Below are 27,989 nucleotides of genomic sequence, written 5' to 3' on the forward strand. Positions count from 1 at the left end.
ACCATAAACTCCCTGTCACAGCTACTAAACTCAGTCATTTCAGCAGGAAAGCAACTGCAGACAGTGCATAAACAAATGGGTGTGGCTGTGTTCCAAGAAATCTTTATTCATAAAAACAGGCAGTGGGTGGGATTTGGCCTATGGGCCGCAATCTGCCAGCTTCTATTTTAGAAACTAATTGGGCTTTTGCATATTGACAAATAACACATCATAATTTTCCTATGTAAAATAATGGGAGATATGCTCCCGTTGGTGTTCTCACCCAGGATATCTGACTGTCAGGGATGGATTACTGCTGCTAAGAGTGAAGCCTTAATTGCCAAAGGTTCACAAACCAGACAGTTGACAGGGCTCAATTTCCACCTGAGGTCTGAGCCCAGGGCCCGATTCTTCCCCCTAAGTCATGCCACCTTTCAGAGGGCTTAGGCTTTGAGGGTGGGTCTTAGAACTCTAGCTTAGTCCACAGTCACACAGATTTTATCCTATGTGTTCTCCTAGAAGTTTTGTAGTTCTCTTACCTTTAGGTCTATGATCCATTTTGAATTAATTGCGGAGTAGGCTGTAGTTTCAGGCAAAATCCACTGGGGGAGGTTTGTCCTGCAGGAGAATGTGGAGGGTAAGTTATATCTGAGAATTATTCTGCTCGGGGCCAGGAGTCTGAGATTTCACACACACTCCTGTACCTGTTAGTGATTGGCGGGGAGTGGGGTGAATGGGTTTTGGGGGGTCACAAACTCCCAGGTTTTCTGTGGGATGTAGAGCAAAGTGGCTCCAGTAGCCTAAAAGCAGCCCTACTCAGAGAGTCCTCAGAAGCAAAAACACACAGAAAACAAGGGAAGATTATGCAAAGAGTTAAAAGGCTCCCGCATGATCTAGGTTGGGCTCCTAGAGGGTCTCCTTCTGGCGTGGATGGAAAGGACTTGCACACAGCTGAAATTTAGTAAATGTATGTCTGGAGGGATAGGAATAGATCGAGGGCATTCCATAGGATTGTAATCATTTTTGCCATTAGGAAAATTGTGATGTTTGGGCTTTTTTCCATGGCTATAATAAGGTGTCTAGATCATTAATCTACAGTTACAACCTCAAAGGGAGGAATATGGGTATTTGTCCACCAAGGATCCTGACAGATCAAGAGCCAGCCTGAGCTCCGAGAAGCTCTGAAAGCTTGGTTGAATCTTCCCAAGTCCAGCCATAAGACCCTACAGTGTTAAGGTTTGTTGAGATTCCTGTGTGTGAAAAAGGTAGACAAGCACACTGAAGACACTCTGAGTGCAGAAATAGAGGACAAAACCTACTATTACATAGATATACCACATTACTCATCACCCTCACTGCAGCAGCCTTACTGAAAATGGGAACGGGTAATTAAAACACATGATAATCAAACAGGGGAGGAGAAAAATTTATAAGGCCAGTTGATTCATTTGAATTTCTGTCTCCTCAGATTGAATTGAAGACAAGTAAAGTGGGGACTCCACGGGTAACTTTTCCAGGTTTGAGAAGTGAAAATGTGAGTGTAAAGGAGAAGGCAATTATATACCTCAGGATAACTTAGATAATTTTGTATCTTTCCCTTGTCACAAAAGTTTTCTGTTGTTTTGCCTGATCCCAAGGTCCCTCACCCAGGTCTAAACATATTTGTACCAAAGAACTGGATTTGAATGCAAGAGACCCCATATCTATACCATTAAGTTTGGCAGTGCAGATTCCTCACAGTATTTTAGAGTAGGTTATAATGTCACCCCATGTAGCCATATTAAGGGAAACGTTTGACATAGCTCCACTACAGCCTGCCTCATGCTTCTCCTTCGCCTCCTCTCTAGGTTAAAAAGTACATGTGAGCTGGCTCAACCACTGGGGAAGGATGTGGGTCAAGCAAGTCATAGTGGAAATTGGGGAGATGATAGCTAATAGGAGGTGAGCTCATTTGAATAGAGAATATATTATTGTATATTAGTATTATTATATTTTATATTTTGTGTATTATATACTGAAATATATGTTATGTATTCATACATTTTATTTGACCTGGGGTAAAATTACTTTGTTTTCCTTTGTTAATAGAAATCAATGAGTTTCATATACCTACTGTGACCGAGGGCCCCTGTGCACTATCTCTATATGGAAGAGGAAGGGGTGGTGAAGAGAGGACAGAAAGGCAGGATATGGGAGGAGGAGGAGAAGAGGACAAGGAGGATGGGGAGCTGAATACCAAGGTGGTTCTATTCCCAGCCCCAGAATGACAGAGCATCTCTGCAAGTCCCCATAACTGCATTCCACACTCACACATTCCTCCGTGGCTGTTAACGCCCCAGCCTCCTTTCTTCCCACAAGAACTGCCTCTCATCCAACTCCCCTCCCCTGATGAGGGGATTTTTCTTTCTCCACTGGATCTCCCCCAGGTCTAGGCCTGTGTCCTTCACTAGGAGCAAAAATGTTCCCTCCCACTTCATTAGTGAAACTTTGCCTTGTGGTTCTGGAGAATCCAAAGTACAGAAATCTTCCAGGGGAAAAGCAAGTGCAGGGCTGCACTCCTTGTAGGCTGCAGGGGTCCACCTTGCCGAGCCAGAATCCACCCGTCTCCAGACACTTTAATTGAGAATTGTGAAGATGCTCAACTCCAACCACTGAACTTGAATCGCTGGGGAGGATATACACAGAAAACACATTGATTAATACTTTGAAATGTAACTGTCAATCTATATATGCATATGCATAACACACATGCACTTTTGTTTCATTTTTTTCATATGAATTATTTAATATGCTTTTGTTTTCCAGATTTCTTTTCTTTTACTTTTTCTTTTTACCACCTCCAAAGTGCTTGGTTTGGCTTAACTATAATTTCATTCCTAGTTGTGTAACCCAGAGGAAGATTGTTGATATCTCCGAGGACATCTGTATAGGATGGAACAGAAACAGCCCAAATGTCCACTATCAATAGGAAAGATAAACAATTGTGGTATATTTAATTAGCAACAAAGTTGGATAAAACATGGATAACTATTAAATCCATACTTTTTAGTTAAAATAAGCCAAATACCAGAATATATATACTGTAAGATTACAGCTTAAAACCAAAATGTCTTAATGGTGAATAAAAAGCAGACAATAAAGTAAAGCAAGGTTTTGAATAGCATGGAAATTATATAGGGACGACTGCTAAGGGTAGGAGTGGGTGTGATCAGGAGGGGGCGTGTCAGAAGATCCTGACAGCTGGATATGTTCTAGGTGTTGATCTCCGTGGAGGTAACGTTCAATTGTAACAATTCATATAAGCTTTACATTTATATTATGGCTTTCCTACTTGTTGTATTAGAGTTAAAGAAAAATATCATTTCTTGAGGACACCTGTCATAATATCTAATATTAGCAAGTTTTCTTCATGAACCACAAACTGCACTAACAGTGCAGTTGAATTATCTCAATCTGCACAACATTCTGAGAGGTGTGGGTCCTGTTATGTCCATAGGGAAACACTGGGAAAGAAGAAGAGGTGCCCCTGGTCCCAACCTGTCAGTTGGTGGCCTCATGACCAGGAAAGGGGAAGGGCCAGGGAAGGGCAGCCTCGGGTGGCAGAGGCAGTGCTGACACCCACAGACCTGAGTGGACATCTCTACCAACAGCAGGGTCTCTGAGGAGCCAGGAACACAGTGGATTGTGGAAGCCTTGGCCTGAGGAGTTAAGCATTTTCGGGTAAAGAGAATTATGCTAATTTGTGGGGCTTACAAGGCAAGAAATATGGTAACCATGGAAGAGAAGAATGGACTTCCCAGTGCCTTCAGATAAATTTTTCTTATAGCAGGAGAAATTATATGGCATAAGAGCAGCAGGAGAGTAAACAACAGAAGTTTCCGGAGCTGGGTCATCCACATAATACATGCCCCTCTCCTGAGGCCACTTGCCTTTTCCTCCAACACAGGCCTGGCCCCTTCTGTTTCCTTTCTCCTCCCACCCACCCAACCTGCTAATGGCCGTCAGCACAGGGAGGGGACCTGATGTAATGGGTCCCGCCCAATTTTACTTTAGTCTGGCCTTGCCACACTGGATGTTCCTCTGTTCAGACCACAAGTTAACAACACAGCACCTGGAAATTAAAAAAAATAATAGCAGGAATTAAAAGAAAAAAATCCTCAAAATTGCAAGATAATATTAAGGACTACCTCTAGAAATGAAAATGAAAATATCAAGGAAATAGGGGAGAGGAAAGATAAGCCCAGAGTGTCTGCCCACAGGTACAGATATGAGGATCAGGATTTCCAGAAAGAAAAGAGACCTGTTAGGGTATCAGGGATTCTCCCTCATCAGGAGGAAGGATTTGAGAGGAAATCCTGCAGTTTCACGGGAAGCGGCAGCAGTTAAAGGCAGTTACCAACAGTGAGAAAGAGTCTGAACTGGGCCTACCAACACCTGGAGGGGACAAACTTTCTCAGGATCCAGAATTGCATTTTAAACACCATACATTTAAGGCAGGTGGGGGGAAAACTGTACAATGCTTGTACATTTTGAAGCTGATATTTCTATCTTGCCCAACTTTCCTAGAGTTACTGCTTTCACTCTACCCAGGATAGGACTTGTGAGGATTGTGATTAGAAATAGAGGGCATTGGTAAAAGTTTGCTAATCCTAGTGACTTATATTTATTTACTTCAAAAGTATTAATTCATTGTCTTATGTGTCAGACATTGTGTAATCTCTTGTAATATGGGGTGAAGAGGACAGGTATACTCCCTGCTGCCAGGAAGATTCTCTTCTGGCATAAAAAGCAAAGTGCAACCACATAAATAGCTTTTAATCATGGTTGTGGTGAGTATTATTGAATACTTATGTGCTCCTTGATTCCATTCTCTCAGCCAGTGATTGAACACTGACTGAGTATATTAGGAATACAGAACTGTTACACAAGATTGGTCCCAGGAAAGGGCCTTCTGATGTTTTTGTTCTAATTGTGGAAATAGCCATAGTTGTTCCAAGGTGTCATATATTCAGATGTGTGGTCTTGGAGCATGTGTTAGTGCGTTGTGGACAGGGAAGCAGAAGGTCAAGGCTTTGGGTGGGGCTTTGCTGCCATCCAGGAATATGAGGACTCAAAAAAAAATTTCTCATTCTTTCTGGGCCTCAGTTTCCTCATCAGTAAGTTCAAGTTCCTATTCACATTCTCAGGGGTCACTCTTGCTCAGTTTTTCTCTGAGTCCATGAGGTTTTGAGATGTGTGTTAACAATGTCCTGGGAACTATAGCTGAGACTGAATTTGTCTCAATTTTGTGTATTTCTTACAGGAACTTGAGCTGAGTTTAAGACCCGATGCCACAGAGTTGCAGAAAGAGATGGAAGAAAGAAAGTCAGCTTGTGTGGAGGATGAGAATAATTCAAAGCTGGAAGAGGTAATTGTGGCCCAAAGGACATGAGCATATGGTGAACAAAGGTGATGAGAATAAGGACAGTTTCCAGATGGAGATCTCAAACTTAAGGGGACACTGAAGACTGCCCATGACCTCAGTCTACCTGCCAGAGAACATGGTCCCATGAGCACTGGGGGCATCCTTTTCTCAGCTGAGAGATTGCTTACCTGCTCAAGGAAATGCAGAGGATGGACTGAGAGCTGGTTTATACTGTTGTGAAGCATCAATTTCAAGAGGAGATGGATGCAAATATTAGAGCTGGAGTAGTCACTGTTTGCAGAAAGTTTGGAGATGTCCATTCTTGCCTTAAAATGTTTTTCCCTGAGTTCTGCAGAGGCTGCTGTAAGGGGATCCTTGCATCTGAAGCAGTGATAGTAATACTATTCTCTTGCACTTACACTTGAGATAGGCTTTATACCCAAGGCCCCTTCAATGTTTTCTGAGTGCTTAGTTTTCCTTCCCCTTGGAGGCATATGCCATTAAGAGTTCCTTGAGGATCCCAAAGCAGTGAGAGGAAGAACAGAAACAGTTTCTAGAAATCATGGTCTCTCCCCCTGTATCTGCTATTGTGGCAGTCCAGAGGAGGGGCTGAAGGCCAAAGACATCTCTTCCTACTGAGAGGTGTGTTGACTGGAATCCTCAAAACAGTCCTGTTTTCACCAGAGCTCACCCTGGAGACTGGTCACAGAGACTGCATGGTAAAGGGCAGTGGCCTCTCTAGGTTGGGGATTTGCTACCCTTTGGTGATTGTATAGCATCCCTGAGAGGATGCTTGGGAACCAAATGTAGAGAGATAATTTAAGGTGTGTAGTCACTTCCCTTTTCAGTCAGCGAAGAAGCAATACTATGAGCCTCCTCAATGCTTGGCTCTGTGTGAGGACCCATGTATACAGAGATGTACATACTATTATTTGAATTCATGGACTATATCAGTCAGGGCTCAGCAAAGATCTATTCTCGGAATTGAGTCATGCAACAGTGGGGACTAGCAAGTTCCAATTCTATAGGGTTGGCCACAAGTGGACACGCCAGTGCAGGTTTGATGAATTCCCCAGGAGAAGCCAACTGGTTGAAGTAGACAGAGAAATTCTTGTTTTCTAGCTGCTGAAATTATCAGTTTTCCTTTTAAGGCCTTTAATGAATTGGATAAGACTTTTCTGATTGCTGAAGGCAGGCTCCTTTGTTGACTGTAGATGTAATCACTCAGAGATGCAGACATCCAACTAGAGATTAAAATCTGGAAAATACCCTCCAGAAACCATCAGGCCAGTACCCACTTGACCAAACATTGGGCGACATAATCTAGCCAATTTACCCATTAATTCAACCATCCCACGGGTCTGTCAGTCTGGTAAATAGTAAAGCTTGTGAAGTGTAATGAGAGAGGGTTGATAGGAGAAAGTGGTCAGTGCTGCCTGGGGCCACCTCAGTGGTTGTCCTGATCCTCCTGCTGGTTATTCCCAACAGCTGGATGACCTATCCCATCCCAGCAACTCTGAACTTCAGCCAGATTTCAGCCTTTCTGGATATAGGACACTACTTGGCTCCATGGTGGCTCAGTTTGGCAGTGCTGACTACAAAATCTCCACAAGGAACCGCTGATATCTGTAGCTAATCACCATGTCCAGGCCAGCTGGAGAAATAAAGAGGCAAGTTTAGTGAGGCTTCTGAGTTCATCTTTGCCAAAATGGTCATGTTCTGCATGATGTCTGATTTGCTAAATGCCTTTCAGAATTCACAGTTTTCTCCCATGTAAAAACAATTTAAATACTGGCCATGTCTTTAAATTGTAGAACTATTTTATCTTCAAGTTGCAGATCGATAACTAAGGCAGGAAGGATTAAAGCACCTTTCAGGTTTGCAGTGATAACTTAGGCACTGTTCTATACTCCTAGTCTTCTGATTCCCATTTGGTTGTTATACACAGTGACTCTGTCCTCTTAGAAAAAGAATAAATAAACCACTTGTTTTGCTCCTCTGTGTTCCCTAACCATTTTTTTTAATAGAGCAGTTGTGTGTTTACAGAAAAGTAATGCACAAAGTACAGAGTTCCCTTATACACCCACTCACACACACAGTTTTCCCTATTATTAACATTCCCCATTACACTGGTATTTTGTTACATTTGATTAAACAATATTGTTATAATTCTACTATTTATGATAGTCCATAGTTTACCTTAGGGTTCACTCTTTATGTTGTGCAGTTCTAGGGACATTTAAAAAATGTTTTCCAGTAACATATATACAACCTAAAATGTTCTGCTCTTTCCAATTTCAGATACATATTTCAGTGGTGTTAAATAATATTAATCACTGGAGTTTGTCTGGAGGGATGTAAAAATGTTTGTAATGGATGGTGCTACTTGTGCACAGCATTGTGTAAGTAATTCACACCCATATAAAATTTTATAAAATATAACATCTCTGCTGATTTAGATATGTTGAATTCTAAATTATTTGAAATCAGTGAAAGCTTTTACTGAATTCTTGTGTGTAAACCATTGTGCTAAGTACACTGGGGCATACAGAGGTGCAGTTTCAATGCTTTACTGGAAAGAACTTAAAGAAGCCTTTTCCCAACTCACCTAAGGTGTCTGTGGGTGAGAACATCAAGTAGACGCCCACAGGCTCATCCTAGTGGAATGGAGGACACTAAGAAGGGGTGCTGTCTGACAGCGCTGGGCTTTCTGTCTCCGACAGCTTCAGGTCAAAGGCATCAGGAGAATCTCATGCAGAGGGAATCCTGTCTGCTGATTGCTTTCATTGAGTGTGACAAATGCTTGTTTTGGTGTCCTTCCCTTTGTTTCTTATACAGATTTTATTTTGATAGCACCAAAATCAATAGCAGAAACACAGGAAGTGATGAGAAAAGTTCTTCTGATGTGCATCGTTATGCAATGAATCTGAAACAGATTCTAGGTTGACTGAAAAAGTGAAGTTTCAGGGAATGCCATGCATGGGTGGGGTCAAGTTTAGGATAGTGAGAGAAAAGTTATTGCATTTAGCCGAGCCTAATGAGTTTTGTAAACAGCACATTTCCACTTGACCAAAAAGATGGCCTTATATATGAGGTAACGAATACAGGATCTCCCTTCCATTTGTCTTACAGAACAGGATGACACCAATGCAATTTTGTATTTTCAGAATCAGCTTTGACTTTCTACCAAGAGGTTCTGTGAGATTTTGAGTGGAATTGCATTCAATCTGTAGATCAAATTGTGGAAAATTGAAAACAGAATTTCTTTTCATCTAGGAGAGTGGTTGATGGAATCCTCCTTCCTTTCCTTTTTCATGAATGTTTGGGACCTATGGTCACACACATGTCACCTTCAACTCAGGCAAAACCTGCAGCTATACTGAAGAGGAGGATGCTACAGAGGAGTCATCCACGGATCAGGCTCACAAACATAGGTGGAAATGGATGCCCAGAAAGTGAGGGGATTCAGGGATTGCTATCCTCTGCCTGCCAACTTTGCTTCTTAACCTGAGCCTCAACACCACTGAACACCATAGTGTGTTTACACTATGAATCAACCACCACCCATGTTCTGTAGAGGGGGGCAAATATACATCACTAGTTTTAGGATAACTCAATTATCCTAAAAAGAAATATTCCTTAAACCAGCTCTTGAGCTCTGTTCTGTTCAATATATGGGTATATCAAGTGAAAACATGAAAAATAGCATCAGGTTTACAAGTCATTCCATATATTCAAGGAGATAAACATAGAGTATCTTAATCAGTTTAACAGCATGGAAATGGCTCTTGTGGGGCTTGAATTAAATCTGGAAATGAAAATGTGAAATGTAATGTTTAGTGACTTTAGAAAATCAAGTATCCCAGGCATACAGAAGGATTTTAGGGGTAGCTGGTAGACTGTGAATCTTTAATTGAATTTAATGAAGAGGAAACTTGGTTTCCCATTGAGGGAAAAGAAACAAACATGATATTGGGATGAACAAAAACAGGAGATAGGAAGAAATCATTTTTTAGAATTATGTATTCATTTGCTTAATATATAGTCTGCTATTTTTTCTGTACTTTATAGTGAATATGGAATATATGGGAGAAGACCCAGAGAAACACAATAAGGTAGTCTAAAATTTTACATCCTCCCCCACAAGTAAAGCCTTAAGATCTGTTTAATTTAAAAAGAGGTGGGTATGACTTCAGGGCAGACCTGAAGAAACTAATGATCTGGGGAGAGGATTACAGCCTTGGTATTGTTACGCTTATACAAGAATGAAGAATGAGAAATTGGCTTAGTTTTCTTTAAGAGATAGGGGGTGGTGTCAGCACAAGGACACACAAATACTGAGAGTGGCTGCTGAGGGGATGGACCCCACTGGTGGTGACTTTCAGAGGAGACCAGTTGGGCTGTGCATCAGCTTGGCCTAGGCAAATGGAAGGCGGAGGCCCCAAGATTCCACGACACCCCCACCTTCTAATTCTGTTATTGAGACTCCAGGCAGTTACCTGGCAGGCTCGGCCCTCCCTCCAGCACTGTCGTTGGAGACTGAGCCCCAGGCACTGCCGCAGGCTCTGAGCTCTGGCATCTTGAACCCTGTTTTTCTGGTTAAGGAATCTCAAGAGTTGTGGGCTATTAATCAAGGTTTTCATAACAGTAAGTTAATAATTACAGTACCCTCTTCTCCATTCCTGCTTCAATACATTTGATTTCACTTATTTTTAATCTGTCATATACTTGGTTTCTTCCCCCCAGTCTCTGCGTCCACCTCTTCTGCCACCTGCTTCAGCATGGCAGTCTCACGCAGCACGTCCTGTGCTCCCAGGACAGGCACGAATATCCAGGAAATCAACAAGGAATTGCGCTCCCAGCTGGCAAAGTGCAAACAGGATTTCAGAGACCTGTCTGAGAAATTCCTTATATCTCAAGCCACTTCGTACTCCCTGGCCAATCAGCTACAGAAATATAGTAAGTCCTACAGGGTCCCAGACACCAAAGTGATGGCCGATTTTCTGTTTTCCCTCTGAAAAACTAAATACCCTTCTGAATTTATCCTTCTCTCCCATACTTCAAAATTCATTTCATCCATTCTTCAATCTTGGGGATGTAATAATAGACATTTTACTTTCAATTTGCAGAGGATGGAAAATCAGAGGCACAGGGAAGTAAAACAGTTTTTCAAAGTTAACAGTGAGAGTGGAAGTAGAACAATTCCAATTTTCAGTTTCATGAAGGCACAAAATGTTTGTTTCACTAAGGAATGGGCTACACTACTTCTCTAGGATCCTCTGTATATTGGATCAGGAACTGAAAACATATAACATCACTTATTGATCTAAATGTATTGGGACAAATGGACTTCTATCAACTGACCCTTACTACTGAGGCCCAATTGGCAAAGCCCTGTTCTAGTTTCCTGGGGAAACGTCGTGACATTACACTCTGCCTGCCTTGAAGGAGCTGAAAGTTGAGTCTGCTCCTCACTGGACCTCACTGAACCTAGTTGGGTGCAGAGACTCAGCCTGGGGAGAGGGAAGTCCTGCTCCCAGGGGTTCTCCCCTTCCACTTGAATCCCAGGAAGCCATTTAGCATTCTGAGGTGAGCTTGTGTGTGAATCTGGGGGAATCAGAGCATTCATTACCCCTCTCTGCCTCTCCTTGAGCTGGTGAGACTCTACGCCTCAGACTGGCCAGCAGCTCTAGGTGGGATGTCGGGATCTGAGCTATGCAACATGTGGTCAATATGAGAATGAGGCTGAGTGGAGGAGACCCCTAGACCCAGGCAAACCCAGGCAGACCTAGGCTGTCAGCACGTGGGGCAGCCACTGCCTTCCCCATAGTCATCCACTTTCGGAAAACCACCGGCCTGAGGGGATCATGGGAACAGGGGCATGTGCACAACAGAATGAATAGAAGGAATCAGAGTCAACTGTGAACCTGAATTGGCTTCATTTTCCTACAATTGCTTTTGAGTAAACCCATGGGGGGGGATTTGTTTTATTGAAAATGACTGACATTAAGAAAGTAAAAATTAAGGCCTCCTAAAAGGGAATTAAAGTAGAAAGCTTTGGGGAATTGAAAAGCTAAGTTTTATTAACATTTTTTCTTATAGTCATAATATAAATGGGGAGAAATGAAGTTGAAGAAGCAGCAGATCTCCCACAAACTGTGTGTGAAGATAACAGGGCAGTGGACAAGAGCACGGAGCCTGGGGTCAGAGTTCCTGGGTTCAAGTCCAAGTTGCTTGTCTTCTGTGCCCCTGAATTGGCCACCTGTTAACTGATCCTATAGTAGTACCTACCTTGATGAGTTGTTTTAATGAATAGGGAAATTAATAATTATAAAGCTCCCACAGGAGGGCAGGGCACAGTAACAGTAATAACATTTTAAAATTAATAACACTTTATTGCTTCTTTCTTTCTACTATTTTTAATTAAATTCAAACTTAGTAGTATTTTATCCCATTTGTTTCAGACACTTGTGGTGTTAAGCCTTATATTTTGCACAATTGTTTCTAGACAATCTATATTGTCTGTGTCATGTTTGAAATTCTTGAAACTCCCAGCAGAAGGGAACCATCAGCCCGACACTCTGGGGCCTTCCCATTGTGCAACACACCAGTACTTTAGGCCTCTGCTTGTTTCCTTACCTAAGGGGCTGCAAGGCTTGCTAAACGGTCCCAGGATTTGTTGCAAGACCTGAGCAAATGTGAATTTGGTTAAATTCATTGCAGTTTGGGTCATCTTTTTCAAGTTACTTTACCTGTCTATGAACTAGCCATGTTGTCGAGAGATTGGGGAATGACCTTGTGGATATCCTGGCATAGAGCCTTGTGCTGGGTTATTTTAGACCTTGGATTGGACCCTGCCTCCTCCCTTGAAGGCAGTGACCACAGCAGCATGTCCAGCTTTCCACTGAGGCAGGCGTGTCTTTCTATCCGCAGAATCCAGAGAGTACAAAGACATCCTGGAGTCTGTGCTCGGGGAGAAGCTGCAGTTTGAGGAGGAGGAGCTGGCAGAGCAGCCCGGAGCAGCTGCAAGGCTCGGGTAAAGAGGGCTCCATGCAGTGCTGGCTGCTGGGAAGGTGGGGAAACCTCTGCCATGGGGCAGCTTGCTGGGAGAAATAGGGGAAGGGCATTAATTTCCAAGCCAAGTACAGGTCAGACAAGTATTTATGAAACAATTAAAGAACAGTCAAATGGTAAATTTTGTTACCCAGAGACTCCTTTACTCTTTATCTACTTCTGACTGACCATAGCTGTCTTCCTTTCATTCAAAACAATGCTTTTTCTTGACACTTTCATTCTTTTCTCATTTCACCTTTTCAATACACACTAGCTGTACCACTCTCACACCTCTATCTGGCTCTGTGTCCACTCTCTGTGTAGTGCACTCCATGTAAGGCAAGGAACTGCACATGTGCAGAGGGGAGGGCCTGAAGGGACATCTTCAGGAAGCAGAGATGGGACTGAACTGGCTTTATTTTCAAGGAGTAAAGCAGGGCGGTATATCCAGGAATCTTTCAGGAGGTGTCTCAGATAAGGTGATGATCTTACCAAGCTTCTTCATTCTCTTTGCAACAGGCAGGTCACCAAATATGACGCAAAATTTGGGGAAACAGCTTCTTAGGAATATGCTCAAAGATACCTCTGTGAAATCCTTATAAACTATCCTTTGCCTCTTTGAATTCTTACATTTTCTCTTGTATCCAATCTTAGGAAATCCATTTCCCCAATTGACCATCAACCACAGGAGCTGATCCAGATTCAGGAGAAACTACAAGGAGGGCGAGAGTTGTCTCAACTCCTGAAACAGCTTTTCAGAGACCTACTTGCCCAGAATGAGCCTGACAACTCCCAGTGGCCATGTTTTCAAGAGAAAATGCTTCAAGGACTCAAGCTGGCTGAGCGCCTTTACCAAAAGCTCTGCTCAGGTAAGTTGGCCACAGGCCCTGATGACACAGAACTGCTCTAATTCCCAAGGTCACAAGCGGCACCACACCTCCCCACCTCCACACATGGCACTTGTACCTGCTGTCTTCCTTGGCAGTGGACATTTGAGGTTAAAACTGGATCAGGACTCCCTGGGTGGGAGCACAGACAAGGAACCCACTGGGTTTGGAGTTTGTAGTGTTTCAAATATCTCCTTCATCCCTGATAGAATATGGCCTTTTGTGGAGTAGGAAGCATCCATTGAGTTTTATGGACCAGAGTAAGGATGTGAGAGGAGATAGCTTGTGAGACTGGAAAGAGCCCTGAAGCAAATATCAAAGTTTCTCCATCTGTAGCCTGAGCCCAGCCCTTTCTAACTGTGCACCAAGGGTTGATTTATCCTTATGCATTTGGGTTTCCTCAACTGTAATCTGGGTCAAAAAGTGTGTTGCACCATTATGGTATCACCAAAGTGTAATATTCATGAATTCACTTCAAAAAAGCGAAGTCCTTCTGTTTGGGGTTAGTTTCAGTTCTTGATGTAGTTGCACCTGGCCATAGGAATGCTGGTTTATATTGGAACACTTTCCATAGAGGATTTCTCATGTTCACAGAGCAGGAGCAGGTTTGTAGGTCTCCATGGAGGCCTCACTGTATAGAGGCAAGTGGGTCAGGATGATTTTCCACACTTTAGAGAAAGGAGTGGGTCTGTGTTGAAGCCCTGAGGGGCCATGAAGCTGCTGTGTTTGGCAATCAGCTTTCTGGCAGGGTGGAAGATAAAGCTGGAACAGTTAAAAGAGTTTATGGACAGATAACTTCTTTAACATTTTGCCCAATTAAGGCAGAGCATGCCATGATAATGATCCCGATCTGAAACCATTTCCCTGATGGAGGAGAAAAACAATTCACTTCATTTTCTTAAAAAACTGAAATATGGGACCTTTCAGTAAAATTCTCATTGTGTCTTGAACTCATCATGAATAATTCTGTCTCCATGAGCAGAAAGCCCGCTTGTTTATACAGGTGCAGCTTGAACTACTTAATGTATACCTGGACATTTTTTAATTTCTTTGCAGAAAATCATGAGGATGAGGAGGGTGAAGTGGAAGAACTACCAGCTTCCAGGTAACAGTGAATGATCAGGGCTTAGTAATGAGCAGGGAAAACATGGACAGTGCTCCCCAAAGAACAAAGCAGTCAAAAGTAATCCCAGATTCCACATGCAGGGGTGAAGACCAAGTGCTGATTGAACTGATTTCTTCTCTTTACCAAGAATGTCATCATTCTCTGAAACAAGATCATCTATTTTCTTTATAAAAGACTAGGAGAGTCATTCGGTCCTGAGGTGAACCAACATGTCTCAGGGATATTCTGTTCTCACAGAGGCCACCTGTTCTCTCCTGTGTAGTTAAAACTGGGGTGAGATGTATCTGCTTTCAGCACCATTTGCCTGAGATTTCCACATATATTTTAATAGAAATGAATGTAACTAGAGGAAGAATATCATATATGTGAAAATATTGAGAGAAACTGGCAAAGAGGCACTTGCATTTTGGAATTTGCAATGCCTTAGTGGCAAGAATTCTTTGGGCCTCCGCACATAAAACTGATCAAAATGTATGCACCAAAGTTGCTGTACTTCTCCCTGTGGCTTGTGTGTCATGACTATGTACCGTAGAGAGAGCTGAGCCCCCTTCAGCTGACATTCTGTAACCGGTGCCCTGGTCACCTCCTGCTCTCTCTCTACTGCCCCCTTGGCAGCCACACTCTGCCCTAGTCATAAGAGGATTGTCCCCTTCCCCTGTGAGGAGATGTCCCCTTGCCTTCAGCAAGTCTCCACTACCCTTCCAAAGAGGACTAGCTGGGATGCTCTAGTGTGCTGTGCCATCAATCTTTGTTTAATCATCTGTCTTCCATACCCTTCTACACTCACTAGGGTGCTGGAAAAACCTGAGGAATTGAGTGAATTACAGACAGACACCTTGGAGGAAGGCTCTTTGACTACCTTCCATGGCCCTGACCTGTCTGACTCCATGGATCCTCCTAGTAACATGGCGCCCACATGTGATGAACTGCAAGTCTGCTCTTCTCTGGATGAGCCCAGTGAGTACAACTACTGTAGAGAACAAATTTCTTACTCTCCCCCCAGGTAGTCTCTATGTTCTTTGTAATCACTACCTCTTGTCTTGGCTGAGGCATTTGATCTCTGCAGTGGCCCTGTTGACCCATCTTTGATTGAATTCTGCTCTAGAACCAATGTTAAGCACAGATATCCTTGTCAGGTGTCTTCTCACTCCTCCTGGTCTCCTGAAACATGTCTCTCCCCCAGGCCTTCTCTGTTTAGTGGAGGGTGGAAGAAAGTGGCCTGGCAGAGTGGGGAGGATGAGGGGGTCAAGAAAAATCACAGACAGCACTGTAACACATGTACACAGGTGCCTGCAAGAGCTCCTGCTTTTAGAGGTTGTCTTGATTCTCCTGAAATATTCGTGTGAATATTCATCCCTGAACAGCATCTCCTGAGCACATATTCATGTGGAGGAAGTCAGTCCTCTTGACTCTAATTTTGGGACATGTTGATTCCATTGCTCCTCATCTCTGAGTCCCAGTCTCTCTCTAAGCTCAGTTTGTTTGTCTTGCAAAAATGCCATCTCAGTGCTGGATGCACGGCACATGCATGGTCTGTGGAGCAGCCCTCCCTGAAGGAGCACATGGATCTTGACATGCACATCCCCATGAATGGCCAAGGATCCTGTTGTCTATGTAGCACAAAAATATTTTCTCTAATTTTAAGGGTTTAGTATTTAGATAAGTCCTAAGTTTTTAATGTGTGAAGAGGGTATTGCCTAATGTGACTGTCCCTGTTCACATTTATTTGCAGAACATGAGAACACTCACAAGGATGAACAAGAAGAAGAGTCAGTGGCTGGCAGGTGAGGCTGATAATCAGGGGCCGCTTATGTTCTGGGGTCATCTGGAGACCTTAGGTGCAGGGAAAACTGAAGCACATGATCATATCTATTTCATCCTTTCTGCCAACCATGATATATCCGCTTCAGGAACCTTGTCAGTTTTCTTAGCAGATTGTTTTTTGGTTAATGCTTCCTATTTTTTTTTGCATTTTAATGCAACTTCTTTTAGATATTTACACACCATACAAACCATACAAAGTATACAATCACTGGCTCACAGTATCATCACATAGTTGTGCATACATTACCATGATCAATTTTAGAACATTTTGATTTCTCAAGAAAAGAAATAAGAAAGAAAACCTAAACCATCCAATAGACCTTATCCCCTGCCCCCATATTATGATCCATAGTATTGGTGTGGTACATTTGTTACTGTTGATGAAACAATATTAAGGTATTACTGTTAATGATAAGCCATAGTTTGCAACAGGTACATTTTTCCCCATATACCCCTCTGTTGTTAACTCCTTGTAATAGTGTCATATGTTTGTTCTAGTTCGTGAAACAACTTTTAAATATTTGCACAGTTAAACACATTCATTGTCTACCAAACAATCAGTGTGGTATACAATCACATGTTTTAACCTTCACCTTTCCTTCTGGTGACTCTAAACTTCCCCTTTCTACCACATTCACCCACAATTCAATACTGTTAATTATTCTCACAATTCTGTACTACCATCACCTCTATCAATTTCCAAACATTTAAGTTTGACCTAGTTAAAAAGTCTGTGCATATTAAGTGACCACTCCCTATTTTTTAGCCTCATTCCATATCCTGATAGCCTATATTCTGTATTTTATGACTATGAGTTTACATATTATATTTAGATTATATTAGTGAGATCATACAATATTTGTCCATATATGTCTGACTCATTTCACTTAATATTACGTTCTCAAGGTTCATTCATGTTGTCATGTGATTCAGGACTTCATTCCGTCTTACTGCTGAATAATATTCCATCATATGTATATACCACATTTTGTTTATCCATTCATCTATTGATGGACACCTGGCTTGTTTCCATCTTTTGGCAATTGTGAATAATGCCACTATGCGCATTGATATGCAAAGCTCTGTTTGCATCCCTGCTTTCAGATCTTCTGGGTATATATTGAGAAGCAGGATTGCCTGGTCATAAGGCAAGTCTGTACTTAGCTTCCTGAAGAATCGCGAAAACGTCCTCCATAGCAGTTGTACCGTTTTATGTTCTCACCTAGCAGTGAGTAAGTGTTTTTATTTCTCCAGATCATCTCCAATATTTGTAGTTCCCTGTTTGCTTGATTGTGGCCATTCTAGTAGGCATGAGATGATACCCCATTGTGGTTTTGATTTGCATTTTCCTACTAGCTAGGGAAGTTGAACATCCTTTCATGTGCTTTTTAGCCATCTGTATTTCCTCTTTGGAACAGTCTCTATTCATGTTCTTTTGCCCATTTTATAATTGGGTTCTTTGTCTTTTTATTATTGAGTTGTAGGATTTCTTTATATATTCTGGATATCAAATCGTTATCTGATATGTGGTTTCCAAATACACTCTTTCATTGAGTTGGCTGCCTTTTCACTCTTTTGACAAAGTTCTTTACAACACAGAAGTACTCAATTTTGAGATGTTCCCATTTACCAATTTTCTTTCATTGGTAGTGCTTTGTGTGTAATGTCTAACAAACTACCATCTATCACTTGAAGATCTTGAAGACCTATCCTAATATTAGTATATGTTGTGAAATAAGGGTCCTCTTTCATTCTTTTGGTTATGGATATCCAGTTCTCCCACAACCATTTATTGAAGAGACTATTCTGTCCCAATTGGGAGCCTTGTCAAAAGACAACTGACCAAAGAGTTTGAGGGTCTATTTCTGACTCTCAATTCAATTCTGTTGATCAGTATGTCTGTCTCTATGCCAGTACCATGCTGTTTTGCATACTGTGGCTTCATAATATGGTTAAAGTCAGAAAGAGTGAGTCTTCCCACTTTGTTCTTCTTTTTCAATGTATTTTTGCCTATTTGAGGGCCCTTACCCGTCCAAATAAATTTGATAATTAGCTTTTGCATTTTCACAAAGTAGGCTGTTGGAATTTTGATTGGTATTGCATTGAATCTGTAGATCAGTTTGGGCAGAATTGACCTTCCAATCCATGAACACAGAATCTCTTTCCATTTATTTAGGTCTTCTTTGATTTCTTTTAGCAATGTTGTATAGTTTTCTGTGTACAGGTCCTTTACATCCTTGGTTAAGTTTATTCCTAGATACCTGATTCTTTTAGTTGCTATTGTAAATGGAATTTTTTCCTTGATTTCCTCCTCAAGTAGCTCATTACTAGCATATACAATAGAAACAATCTTGATTTTTGCATGTTGGTGTTGTATCCCACCATTTTCTTGAACTCATTTATTAGCTCTAGTAGTTTTTTGGGGGTTTTAAAATAAACGTCATGTCATCTGCAAATAGCAAACATTTTTCCTCTCTGTCTGTGTACTTCCCAAGCTGCATGGGCCCAAGTGAGGGGAAGGGAAGAGGACTGTCTGCTCCTGGGCGGAAGTTTCCTACCTGATATTTTTCTCTTTCTTTGATTCAGTGTTTGTGGGATCCTTCTCCAGTCTTTATTTTCCTCCAGAGTTCTGAACAAGTGTTCTTTTTTTCACTGAATCTCTGGGGTGAAGATTTCAGGAACTGTCTTATGTCACCATGATGATCTGCATTATTCCATTTTTTTAATTGGTTGTTCTCTTTCTAGTGAGTTTATTGTGTGTGATCCTAGTTTTTCTTAATTTCTTTATAGTATAAATAGGTGACAAATAGGTAGGCTTCCTATGGCGTCTGCTATCCCTTCCCTTTTTAAGGAGGGAAGGTTTCCCAAGTGCTGAAAGGCAAGTTTGGAAAAACAGGATTCCATAGTTGATTGCAGTATTTTAGTTTCTACTGTCTCAAATCTCCTTTATAATGAAGAGTTATATTACTGAAGATGCATTTGTCCTGATACCAAGTGTGTTAGCTATAGCTATTAATCATAGGTGTCACCTAAAACCAGTTGCCCTTGCTTGTCGAATGAAGATTTAACCCAGACATCCAACAGGGTGAGAAGTCATGGAGAGATCACGACGTCTCTCTTAGGCCAGGCGGACATTGCCTTCGCAGGGAAGTTGACAGCACTTATGCTTCCTATTAATTTTCTAAGTGTACTAGCCCAGAAACAGTCTGATGCTACATGAAACGTCTCACAGATTTCCTGAACTCTAGGGATGGAGCTGATCTAGGGATCAGCTCCTTCCCCTGTTTCAATAATAGATGCATTTCCACCTTAACTTGTTACCAACAGAAGGAAATACAAAAGTAAGAACCAGGGAAAAATATATAGCTAGTGTTGCGATATTGAAAGAAAGAGTCCAGTATGTCACAAGGACACTGGGCGACTGCAAGGCCTCAAGAGCCTATGTTCACTGGGCCATCACATATACAATTAGCAAAATTTATGCACAAGTTTTAAGGTCACTCTTAAGGTTTTCCATGCATGCTGTGTGTCATCACAGTGGCATACAGGGATAGATAGTTGAGTCTGTTTATCAAAAGCATTCAGTGTAGTCAGTGCACTGGGTTCCAGGTGTTGCTCTCTCTCTCCTGCCTTGTTTTTCTAAATTTTTAGTGGAGAAGTAGTGGGTTTACAGGACAATCATGCATAAAATACAGGATTCCCATCCACTTCCCCACAACCAACACTTGCGTTGGTGAGGAATATCAGATACAATCGATGCTAGCACTTTTCTTTTAATTCTACTATTTTTTAAGAGTAGTTACATTTGTTAAAATTGATGAAAGATTATTACAGTAGTACTATTAATTATTCTCCATAGTTCACATAGGGGTATTTTTTCCCTGTATTCCCAACCTATTATTGTCTTTTCTTTTGTGCATGTCTTAATTCTCATCTGCCCATACACTGGATGAAGGGGGTGTCAGGCACAAGGTTTTTAGACTCACACAGTCACAAGATGAAAGCTATGGAGTTCCACAATCTTCATCAAAATCAAGGCCAATGGATTATAGTTCAACCATTTTAGATGCTTCCTTCTGGCTATTCCAATACACTAAAAACTAAAAGGGAATATCTATATAATTAGTCAGTAGTCATCATCACTTCTTAAATCCTAACTACTCAGAGACAACTCTTCAATATCATTTGATCATCCTCTCAATCTTCAGGGATATCTAGGCAATGACAATTCTAACTTCTTTGTGCTGGAGAGGGGTGTCAATAATATGAGGTAGAGGGATGAAACTGGTTGCTATTCTTTGAGATACCTGTACCTCTTGGTTTCAGGGCTGAACCGGCATAGGAGCCATCTGGAGGTTTCAAGTTTCTGTAAAAATAAACTTAATAGATAAAATGTTTGTACAGTCTTAGACAGAGCCCAGGGTCATCTTTAGGATTTTCAGGAATACTGTTGGTTGGGCCTTGGTATACTGTGGCAATTTGCAACACTTGGCAGAAGCTTGCGTATGAGTCACCTCCAGAATGAACTCTCAACTCTATTTGAAATCTCTTAGCCACTGAAACTCTATTTTGTTTCATTTATTTTCCCCCTTTTGGTCAAGAAGGCATTGTCAACCCCAGGATGCCAGGGCCAGGCTCATCCCTGGGAGTCATGTGCCATGTTGTCAGGGAGACTTACACCACTGGGAGTCATGTTACACCTACAGGGGAGGGTAGAGAGTTTATTTTCAGAGTTTGGCTTAGAGAGAGAGACCAGTGTGAGCAACAAAAGGGATTCTCTGGCAGTGAGTCTTCAGTATAATTATGAGTAGGCTAGATAATTCATTTCACAAATAAGCTTCATAAGGGCAAGCCGCAACATCAATGTTCTTGGCTTATTAAATTGGGAGTCCTAATGCTGTAGAGAATATTAGGAAATCCCCCATTAGGGAATTTAATAGTTCCAGGTTTTTCTTCCAGTCCCTCAGGAGACTCTGGAAATACTTTTTCTTTTCTGCCCAAAAACCTCTTGTAACTGTCAGTGTATTTCAATAACCTGTACTGAATAACAAGGTCACATTCCCTAATCTAGTTTCCATGTAATTAGTTTCTTTTAATAAACTGATCAGACATGCTAAATCTGATAGTGTGCTTCAGAAAAATTAAATTTTGGACAAAATAAAGAACTCTTACTTTGGTCTCACAGAGAAGCTGAAATTTTAAAATACAGACAGTATCATCCTTTACCCTGTATTCTGATTTTCCTTTCTCCCAACCATAGCAGCATCATTGTTGTCTTTAATTGGAGTCTGACCTCTTTTTCAGCATCTTTAACAGTAGCTGTATGCAATAACACTGATCTTCAGAACTGCAGAATTCTAACTCTGTGTCTCAGGTATCACACAGATACCCAAAGGGCCAGGGAACTACCAGGTTATGCACAGAAAACACAGCATCTCAGAATTGAGAAATAACATTTAAAACTGAGGAATAAATGGGACTGCTGTAAGAGTTCACAATCTAGGCCCTAATCTTCACAAATTTTTGTGCTATTTTTTTCCATACTTGTGCAATGAGCTTTATTGAGTATTCTGTACTCCTTAATTGACTGCCCAATCTCTGCCCACTTTCTCTGTCTTGATAACCAATGCTCTCAAATTTAATTCTCAGAGTTTGTTCAATATAGTTAATTTAAGTAATGAGACCATAATGTATTTGTCCTTTTTTCTGGCTTATTTCACTGAAATAATGTCGTCAGGACTCATTCACCTCATTGCATGCCTCAGGACTTCATTCTTTTCTACAGCCACACAATATTCCTCTGTATGCATATTCACCAGCATTTTATGCAGCCAGTAGTCTGAACAAAGGAAGCGCTCACTCTCCTTTATCTCAGCAGCCATACTTTGCACTATTCAGAGAAGGGTTGTTCTGTTTCTCCTTGAAGAGATGCCCCCTTACCCTCAGGAACTCTCCGTAAGCTTTCCAAAGAGAACTAGCTGGGATGCTCTAGTGTGGTGTGCCACACTACTTGTTTAATCATCTATCTTTCATACTCTTCCACACTCACTAGGGATCTCCAAAAACAGGAAGAAATGAAAGATGCACAGATGGACACACTGAATGAAGGCTCTTTCACTTCCTTGGACTGCCATGACCTGTCTGACTTCCAGGAGCCTCCAAGTAGCATGGACCTCATGTATCAAGAACGGGAAGTTCATTCTCCTCTCGATGAGGCCAGTGAGTACTCCTATTATAGAAGACTGGTCTGCTATTGGCCTCCCAGTTAGAACCAACATTCTTTGTGCTCACCTCCTCTTGTCTAGGCTGAGACATGTGGTCCCTGCAGTCGACCCTGTTGATCCATCTATGTTAGAATATGAACCTAGACCTGAATTTAAGCAGAGATATCAATGTCACATATCTTTTCACTCTTCCTTGTCTTCCTGCCACATTTCTGTCACCCAGGCCTTCACTAGCTAGTAAAGGGTGGGAAACACCTGGTCAGGTAGAGTGGTGAACACAAAGGGATCAAGAAAAATCATGGGAACCACTGACAACACATGCCCACGTGTCCTGCAAGAGCCCCCTCTTTAAGGTGGATAGTTTGATTCTTCTGAAATAGTCTTGTGAATATTCATCCCTGAACAGCGTCCCCTTGAGGCACGTTGGTGTCCAAGGAGGTCAACACTCTGACTTCATTGATGCCATTGTTCCCAACCCTCTACATCCCAGTCTGTCTCTATTCTGGTTTATACTGGAACACATTCCATAGACAGTTTCTCATGTTATCAGAGCAGAAGCAGATTTGTAGGTCTCAATGTATAGTGGGTCAGGGATAGTTTTTCCATACTTTAGAGAAAGGAGAGGGTCTGTGTTGGAGCCCTGATGGGCCCTAGAGCTGCTGTGTTTGGCACCTAGCTTTGTGGCAGGCTGGAAGATATACCTGGAAAAGTTCAAAGGATTGATGGACAATGTAACTTCTTTAAAATTTGCCCAGTTTGAGGCTGAGTGTGCCATGATAATGACCCAGATCTGAAACATTTTCTCTAATGGATTTGGAAAACAGTTCAGTTCATTTTTTGAAAACAAAATATGGGGCATTTCAGTAAAATTCTCACTGTATCTTGAACTCATCCTACATAATACTGTCTCCATGATCAGATAGGCCATTGTTTGTAACAGGTATAGTCTGAAGTACTAATGTATAACTAGACAATTAAAAATTTGTTTGCAGAAAATCATGAGCATGAGGAGGGTAAAGAAGTTGAAGAACTTCTGGCTCCCAGGTACCAGTGAATTAGCAGGGGGTGGTAATTAGCAGGGAAAAACATGGCCAGTGGTCCCCAAAAGAACACAGAAGTCAAAAGTAGTCACACAATCCACATGCAAGTGTCAAGGAAAAATGCTCAGTGAACTGATGTCATTTTCTTCACAAACAGTGATGTCATTACTAAAACAATGTTCTTCATTTTCTTTATGACATTGGAGAGTTATTTGGACCTGAGGTGTCTCAGGGATTTTCTGTTCTCACAGGGACCACTTGTTTTCTCCTGTGTGGTTAAAACCAGGACAAGTTGTATGTCTACTTTCAGCATATTTTGCCTTAAATTTGGGCAGATATTTTAATAGAAAGGAAAGCAACTGAGAAAAACCTGCATATATTGGAAAAATATTAAGAAAATTGGCCAAGAGACCCTGATATTGTAGAATCCAGAATAATTTGAGGCAAGAACTATTTGGGCCTCCGCACATAAAACTGAACAAAATGTATGCACAAAAGTTGAAGTCACTGTTATTCTTCTCCCCATGGGCTGTGTCATGATAATGTACCATCCTGAGAGAGCTGAGCCCCCTTCCTCAGACCTTCTGTCTGTGGTGCACTGCTAACCTACTGCTCTCTCTCTCCTGTCCATATGCCCCACAATTTCCCTCATCATAAGACACTCGTCATCCATTTAGAAGGGCTGCACACTTTGCCTTCTGTGATCTCTCTCATATGCCCCCTATCACATGGCCAGCTGAATCTGTGCTGTCTAATCCTTCTTGGTTTAAAGTTTTATGTTGTCTCTACCAGGCCTAGCAGCAAAATGGGAGGGGACCCAGGAATTGGATGAAGACATTCAGGCCTCATTGGACGAATGCTATCTGACCCCCCTCAAGTCACCATGACCTGGCTGATCCCCAAAGGCCTCCCAGCAGCACTGAATACCTCTTTGATGTCCATGAAATGTGCTTCTCTCTCCCCATGAAGCTGGTGAGTACTCCATTGTAAAGAGAATAAAATTTCCACTAGTCCACCTGAAAAGCTTCTTATTCTTCTTGCTCACCATCTCTTTTGAGTTTCAGAGATGTTGTCGCTGAACTTGAGTGCTGCCGACCCAATTTATTTTTAAAGAGACTAGGAAAAAATTTTCAGCATGGACAGCACATGGCCAGGCATCTCTGCACTCTTCCTTAGACTCTTCTTATTTCTGCCTCACCTGCATATATTGGAAAGTATGTCCTAGGCTTCACAGACACCTGGTAGGTGGAGGACACAAGGCAGCCTCTAGTGTGCAGTGTATATACACCAAAACCAAATCCCTCAGCTACCACTGCCCATGGGGATGGCTGTGCCAGCAAGAGGCCCTCTTCCCAGGTGCAACATTCATCTCTCCAGAAACATTGTTGCTAATATTCATCAATGAACAATATCCCTGGAGTACATGTAGCTGCCCAAGTTTGTTGGCAGTATTGACTCTAACTTTAAGGTGTCAATTCCTGGGTGCTAAACCCCAGTCTGTCCTCAACAAGTAGCAGAAAGTAAAAACACCATGACCATGGCCTGTGTCAGGGTCCTCCAGACCCAGTGCTTTCAGAGCTCCTGGTTGAGGGCTGCAGACTGGCAGAGAACATTTTTAGCCACTTCAGCACAGGTAAGTTGGCCACCAACTCTGCTTCCACTGAGCCACTCCATGTTCTCAGGTTCTCAATAGATCCGCACCTCCACCTGCCACAAGTGACTGTTTCCTGCTGTCCCGTGTTCCAGTTGACATTTGGGGGCCTCAGCACTATCAGGACTACCCGGGTGAGAGCAGTGATGAGAAACACACTGGGGTGGAGGTCACAGATCAACAGTGTCTCTTTCATCCTTGTTGGAACATAGACTTTAGGGCAGAAGGCAGCATCCATTCAGTGTCCACAGACAGAAATAAGGATGTGACAGGAGGCAGCCTGTTGGAGGGAATAGAGCCATGTGGAAACTATCAAAGGGTCCCAGCCACTAGCTTGAACACTCTGTTTACTGTTTGTGAGTGACTTTTTTTCTATCCTGGATTTGTGTCTCTTCATCTGTCATATGGATCAAACAATATGTTGCCTGTTTATGCCAGCTATTCTGCATGCAAGAAGAGGTTATATTAATGAATGAATGCAAAAATAAAGCAAAAAAATAAACACTCTTCGGGATTGGTTTGATGACTTCACATTTGGGGCCACAAAAGGATCAGGTCTGCCTGGCATGAGCAGATGAGAAACACACTGGGGTGGAGGTCACAGGATTAAAAGTGTCCCCTTCATCCCTGGTGGAATTTGATCTTTAGGGCAGATGGCAGCATCTCTCCAGTGTCCATGGGCAGAAGGAAGGATGTGAAAGCAGGTAGTTTGTTAGAGTGTACAGAGCCTTGCAGCTAATATCAAAGTCTCCCTCCCTCTAGCCTGTGCCCTGCCTTTATTAACTGTGGGCAATTGATTGTTCCATCTAGAATTTGTGTTTCCTCACCTGCAAAATGGCTCAAATAGTGTGTTGCGTGGTTTCTGTAGAAATCAAATGAGACAATATTTACAAATGCAAGGAAACCCTCACTGTGGGAGCAGGTTTAGAGACTTCACGTAGTAGAACCTGTGGTTGGTCATGGTCTATAAGGGAATCTGTTACATACGAAGAACTTCCCCTGATTAAAGAGCAGGTGCCAACCTGCAGATCCCTGTGACGTCCTCAGACGTATCGAGGGAAGTAGGACAGGGCCCCTAGACCTCTCCTTAAAGAAAGGAGTATGTTCTACATGAGGGCTGTCTTGGGATAGAATCACTGAGCTCTATGGACCATCCTTGGGGCAGGGTGGGGTACAAAGGTGGGGAAGTCCAGAGGGAAGCTGGACAATTATCCCGAGTTGATGAAGAGAAGACAATTTTCACATTTGCCAAGTTTCACACAGAGGATGCCATGATGGGGAGATCAGGGACCCCCTCCCCGATGGACTAGCAATTCATGAGGGCCTCTCCTGTGAAGACAAAATAGGAGAATTTCAGTAGAGTCTTTAACTGGATTCTGACTGCCTACAGGGTAATTTATGTTTCCATGAACACACATAGGATGTTGCATTTCTAAATGGTGAAATGAAACTATGAATATCTCTTTGGACTTTTCTGAATTTGTTTGCAGAAAATTATGAAGATGAGGAGAATGAAGAGGAACGAGAATCTCCAGATCCCAGGTAAAAATTCATGGCCAAGACTAACTAGTCTCAGTGTTTTCTTGCATTCACAGAAACCAGATGTCCTCTCCTGTGTAGTTAAAACCAGGGTGAGCTGCATATCTGTCTTCTGCACTGTTAGCCTTAGTTCGCAGGCTCTGAGTGAGGGCTGCTCTGACTTTCCTGCCCCCATGGCAGCCCCACTGTGTCCTACTCTGATTAGGATTTTTCTTCTCTTTGGAGGGATGGCTCCTTGCCTTCTGTGACCTCCCCCTTAGGTTTCCAATCAGAACCACCCTGGGACACTCTGGTGTCTAATCCCTCTTGTGCTAATCATCTGTCAACCAACCCTACCAGGCTCATCAGGGAGCTGGAGAAGGACACAGTGAAGGAAGTCCTGCAGGACTCAATTGATGAATGTTATCTGAGTCCTTCCAGTCACAACGACCTGACTGATTCCCAACATCCTCCCTGCAGCACCTCCTTTTTATTTCCTGAGCATGGATTCTGCTGTGTTCCGAATATAAGCAGTAAGTAGTCATTATAAAGAAAATAAACCCTCAAGGGCCTCAGAGGTATCTCCAGATACTTTCTTCTCAAACCTCTTTGTAGACTGAGAGGAGTTGTCTCATAGATGGTGCTACTGATCCATCTTGATTTGAATCAGACTCTAGGATAGAGTTTGATGCACAGATAGCAAGTGTGTCAGGTTGCCTTGCTATCTTCTGAGCCCCAGACTCTGACTTTTTCATCCTGGCCAACTTTGTCAAGTGCAGGCCACTGATCCCAAGGGAGGCCAGAGTGAGGAGACTGCCGTGGCCATGGCCACCTTGCAGCCCTCATGACCACAGAATCAGACCAACATTCTGTCAAATCTGCTTTTCTAAGGTGGTCTTCTCCACTCTCATGCAGTGATCTTACCCATTGCAGTTCCTGACCAGTGTCCAACAAGCTCCTCTGGCTTTCCCCATCATTAAAAAAATGGTACAGTATATGAAAAGTTTGATAAAATGTTCCCCTTTTCTCTTACGAATGCAGATTCTCTTCAATACTTAAATTTGAGAAATATCAGCACAGGGGAACAGTGTTGAAAGCATCCTGATGAAATTAAACAGTGATATATTAAAATTACCCTAGACCTTAATTTCAAATCATTTTTGGAACATCAGAGTAGGAGAACTCATTCTGCACTCATTTTTGAGAAGGGTGGGGGTGGGGGTGGTAGTCACTGCACCTTTAATTGGAGGGAGGAGTGAGAGAAAGCTGCTAAAGTCACTCAA

The 27,989-nt window shown here is 42.2% G+C and overlaps 1 protein-coding gene across 1 annotated transcript; it reads left to right on the plus strand.

The window, feature by feature from the left end:
* The first annotated feature begins 4,799 nt into the window (after positions 1-4,799).
* On the plus strand, positions 4,800-27,554 carry LOC119512724 (neuroblastoma breakpoint family member 1-like). Its single transcript, XM_037807555.1, has 15 exons — positions 4,800-4,808; positions 5,282-5,386; positions 9,868-10,030; positions 10,130-10,342; positions 12,317-12,419; positions 13,091-13,305; positions 14,380-14,428; positions 15,240-15,406; positions 16,182-16,233; positions 22,326-22,492; positions 25,034-25,170; positions 25,220-25,322; positions 26,679-26,730; positions 27,067-27,239; positions 27,481-27,554. Exons 1-15 carry the CDS (start codon positions 4,800-4,802, stop codon positions 27,552-27,554), a joined length of 1,782 nt encoding a protein of 593 aa, XP_037663483.1.
* Positions 27,555-27,989: the final 435 nt, after the last annotated feature.

The sequence above is a fragment of the Choloepus didactylus genome, chromosome 2, assembly GCF_015220235.1.
Source record: "Choloepus didactylus isolate mChoDid1 chromosome 2, mChoDid1.pri, whole genome shotgun sequence".
NCBI classification, from domain to species: Eukaryota; Metazoa; Chordata; class Mammalia; order Pilosa; family Megalonychidae; genus Choloepus; species Choloepus didactylus.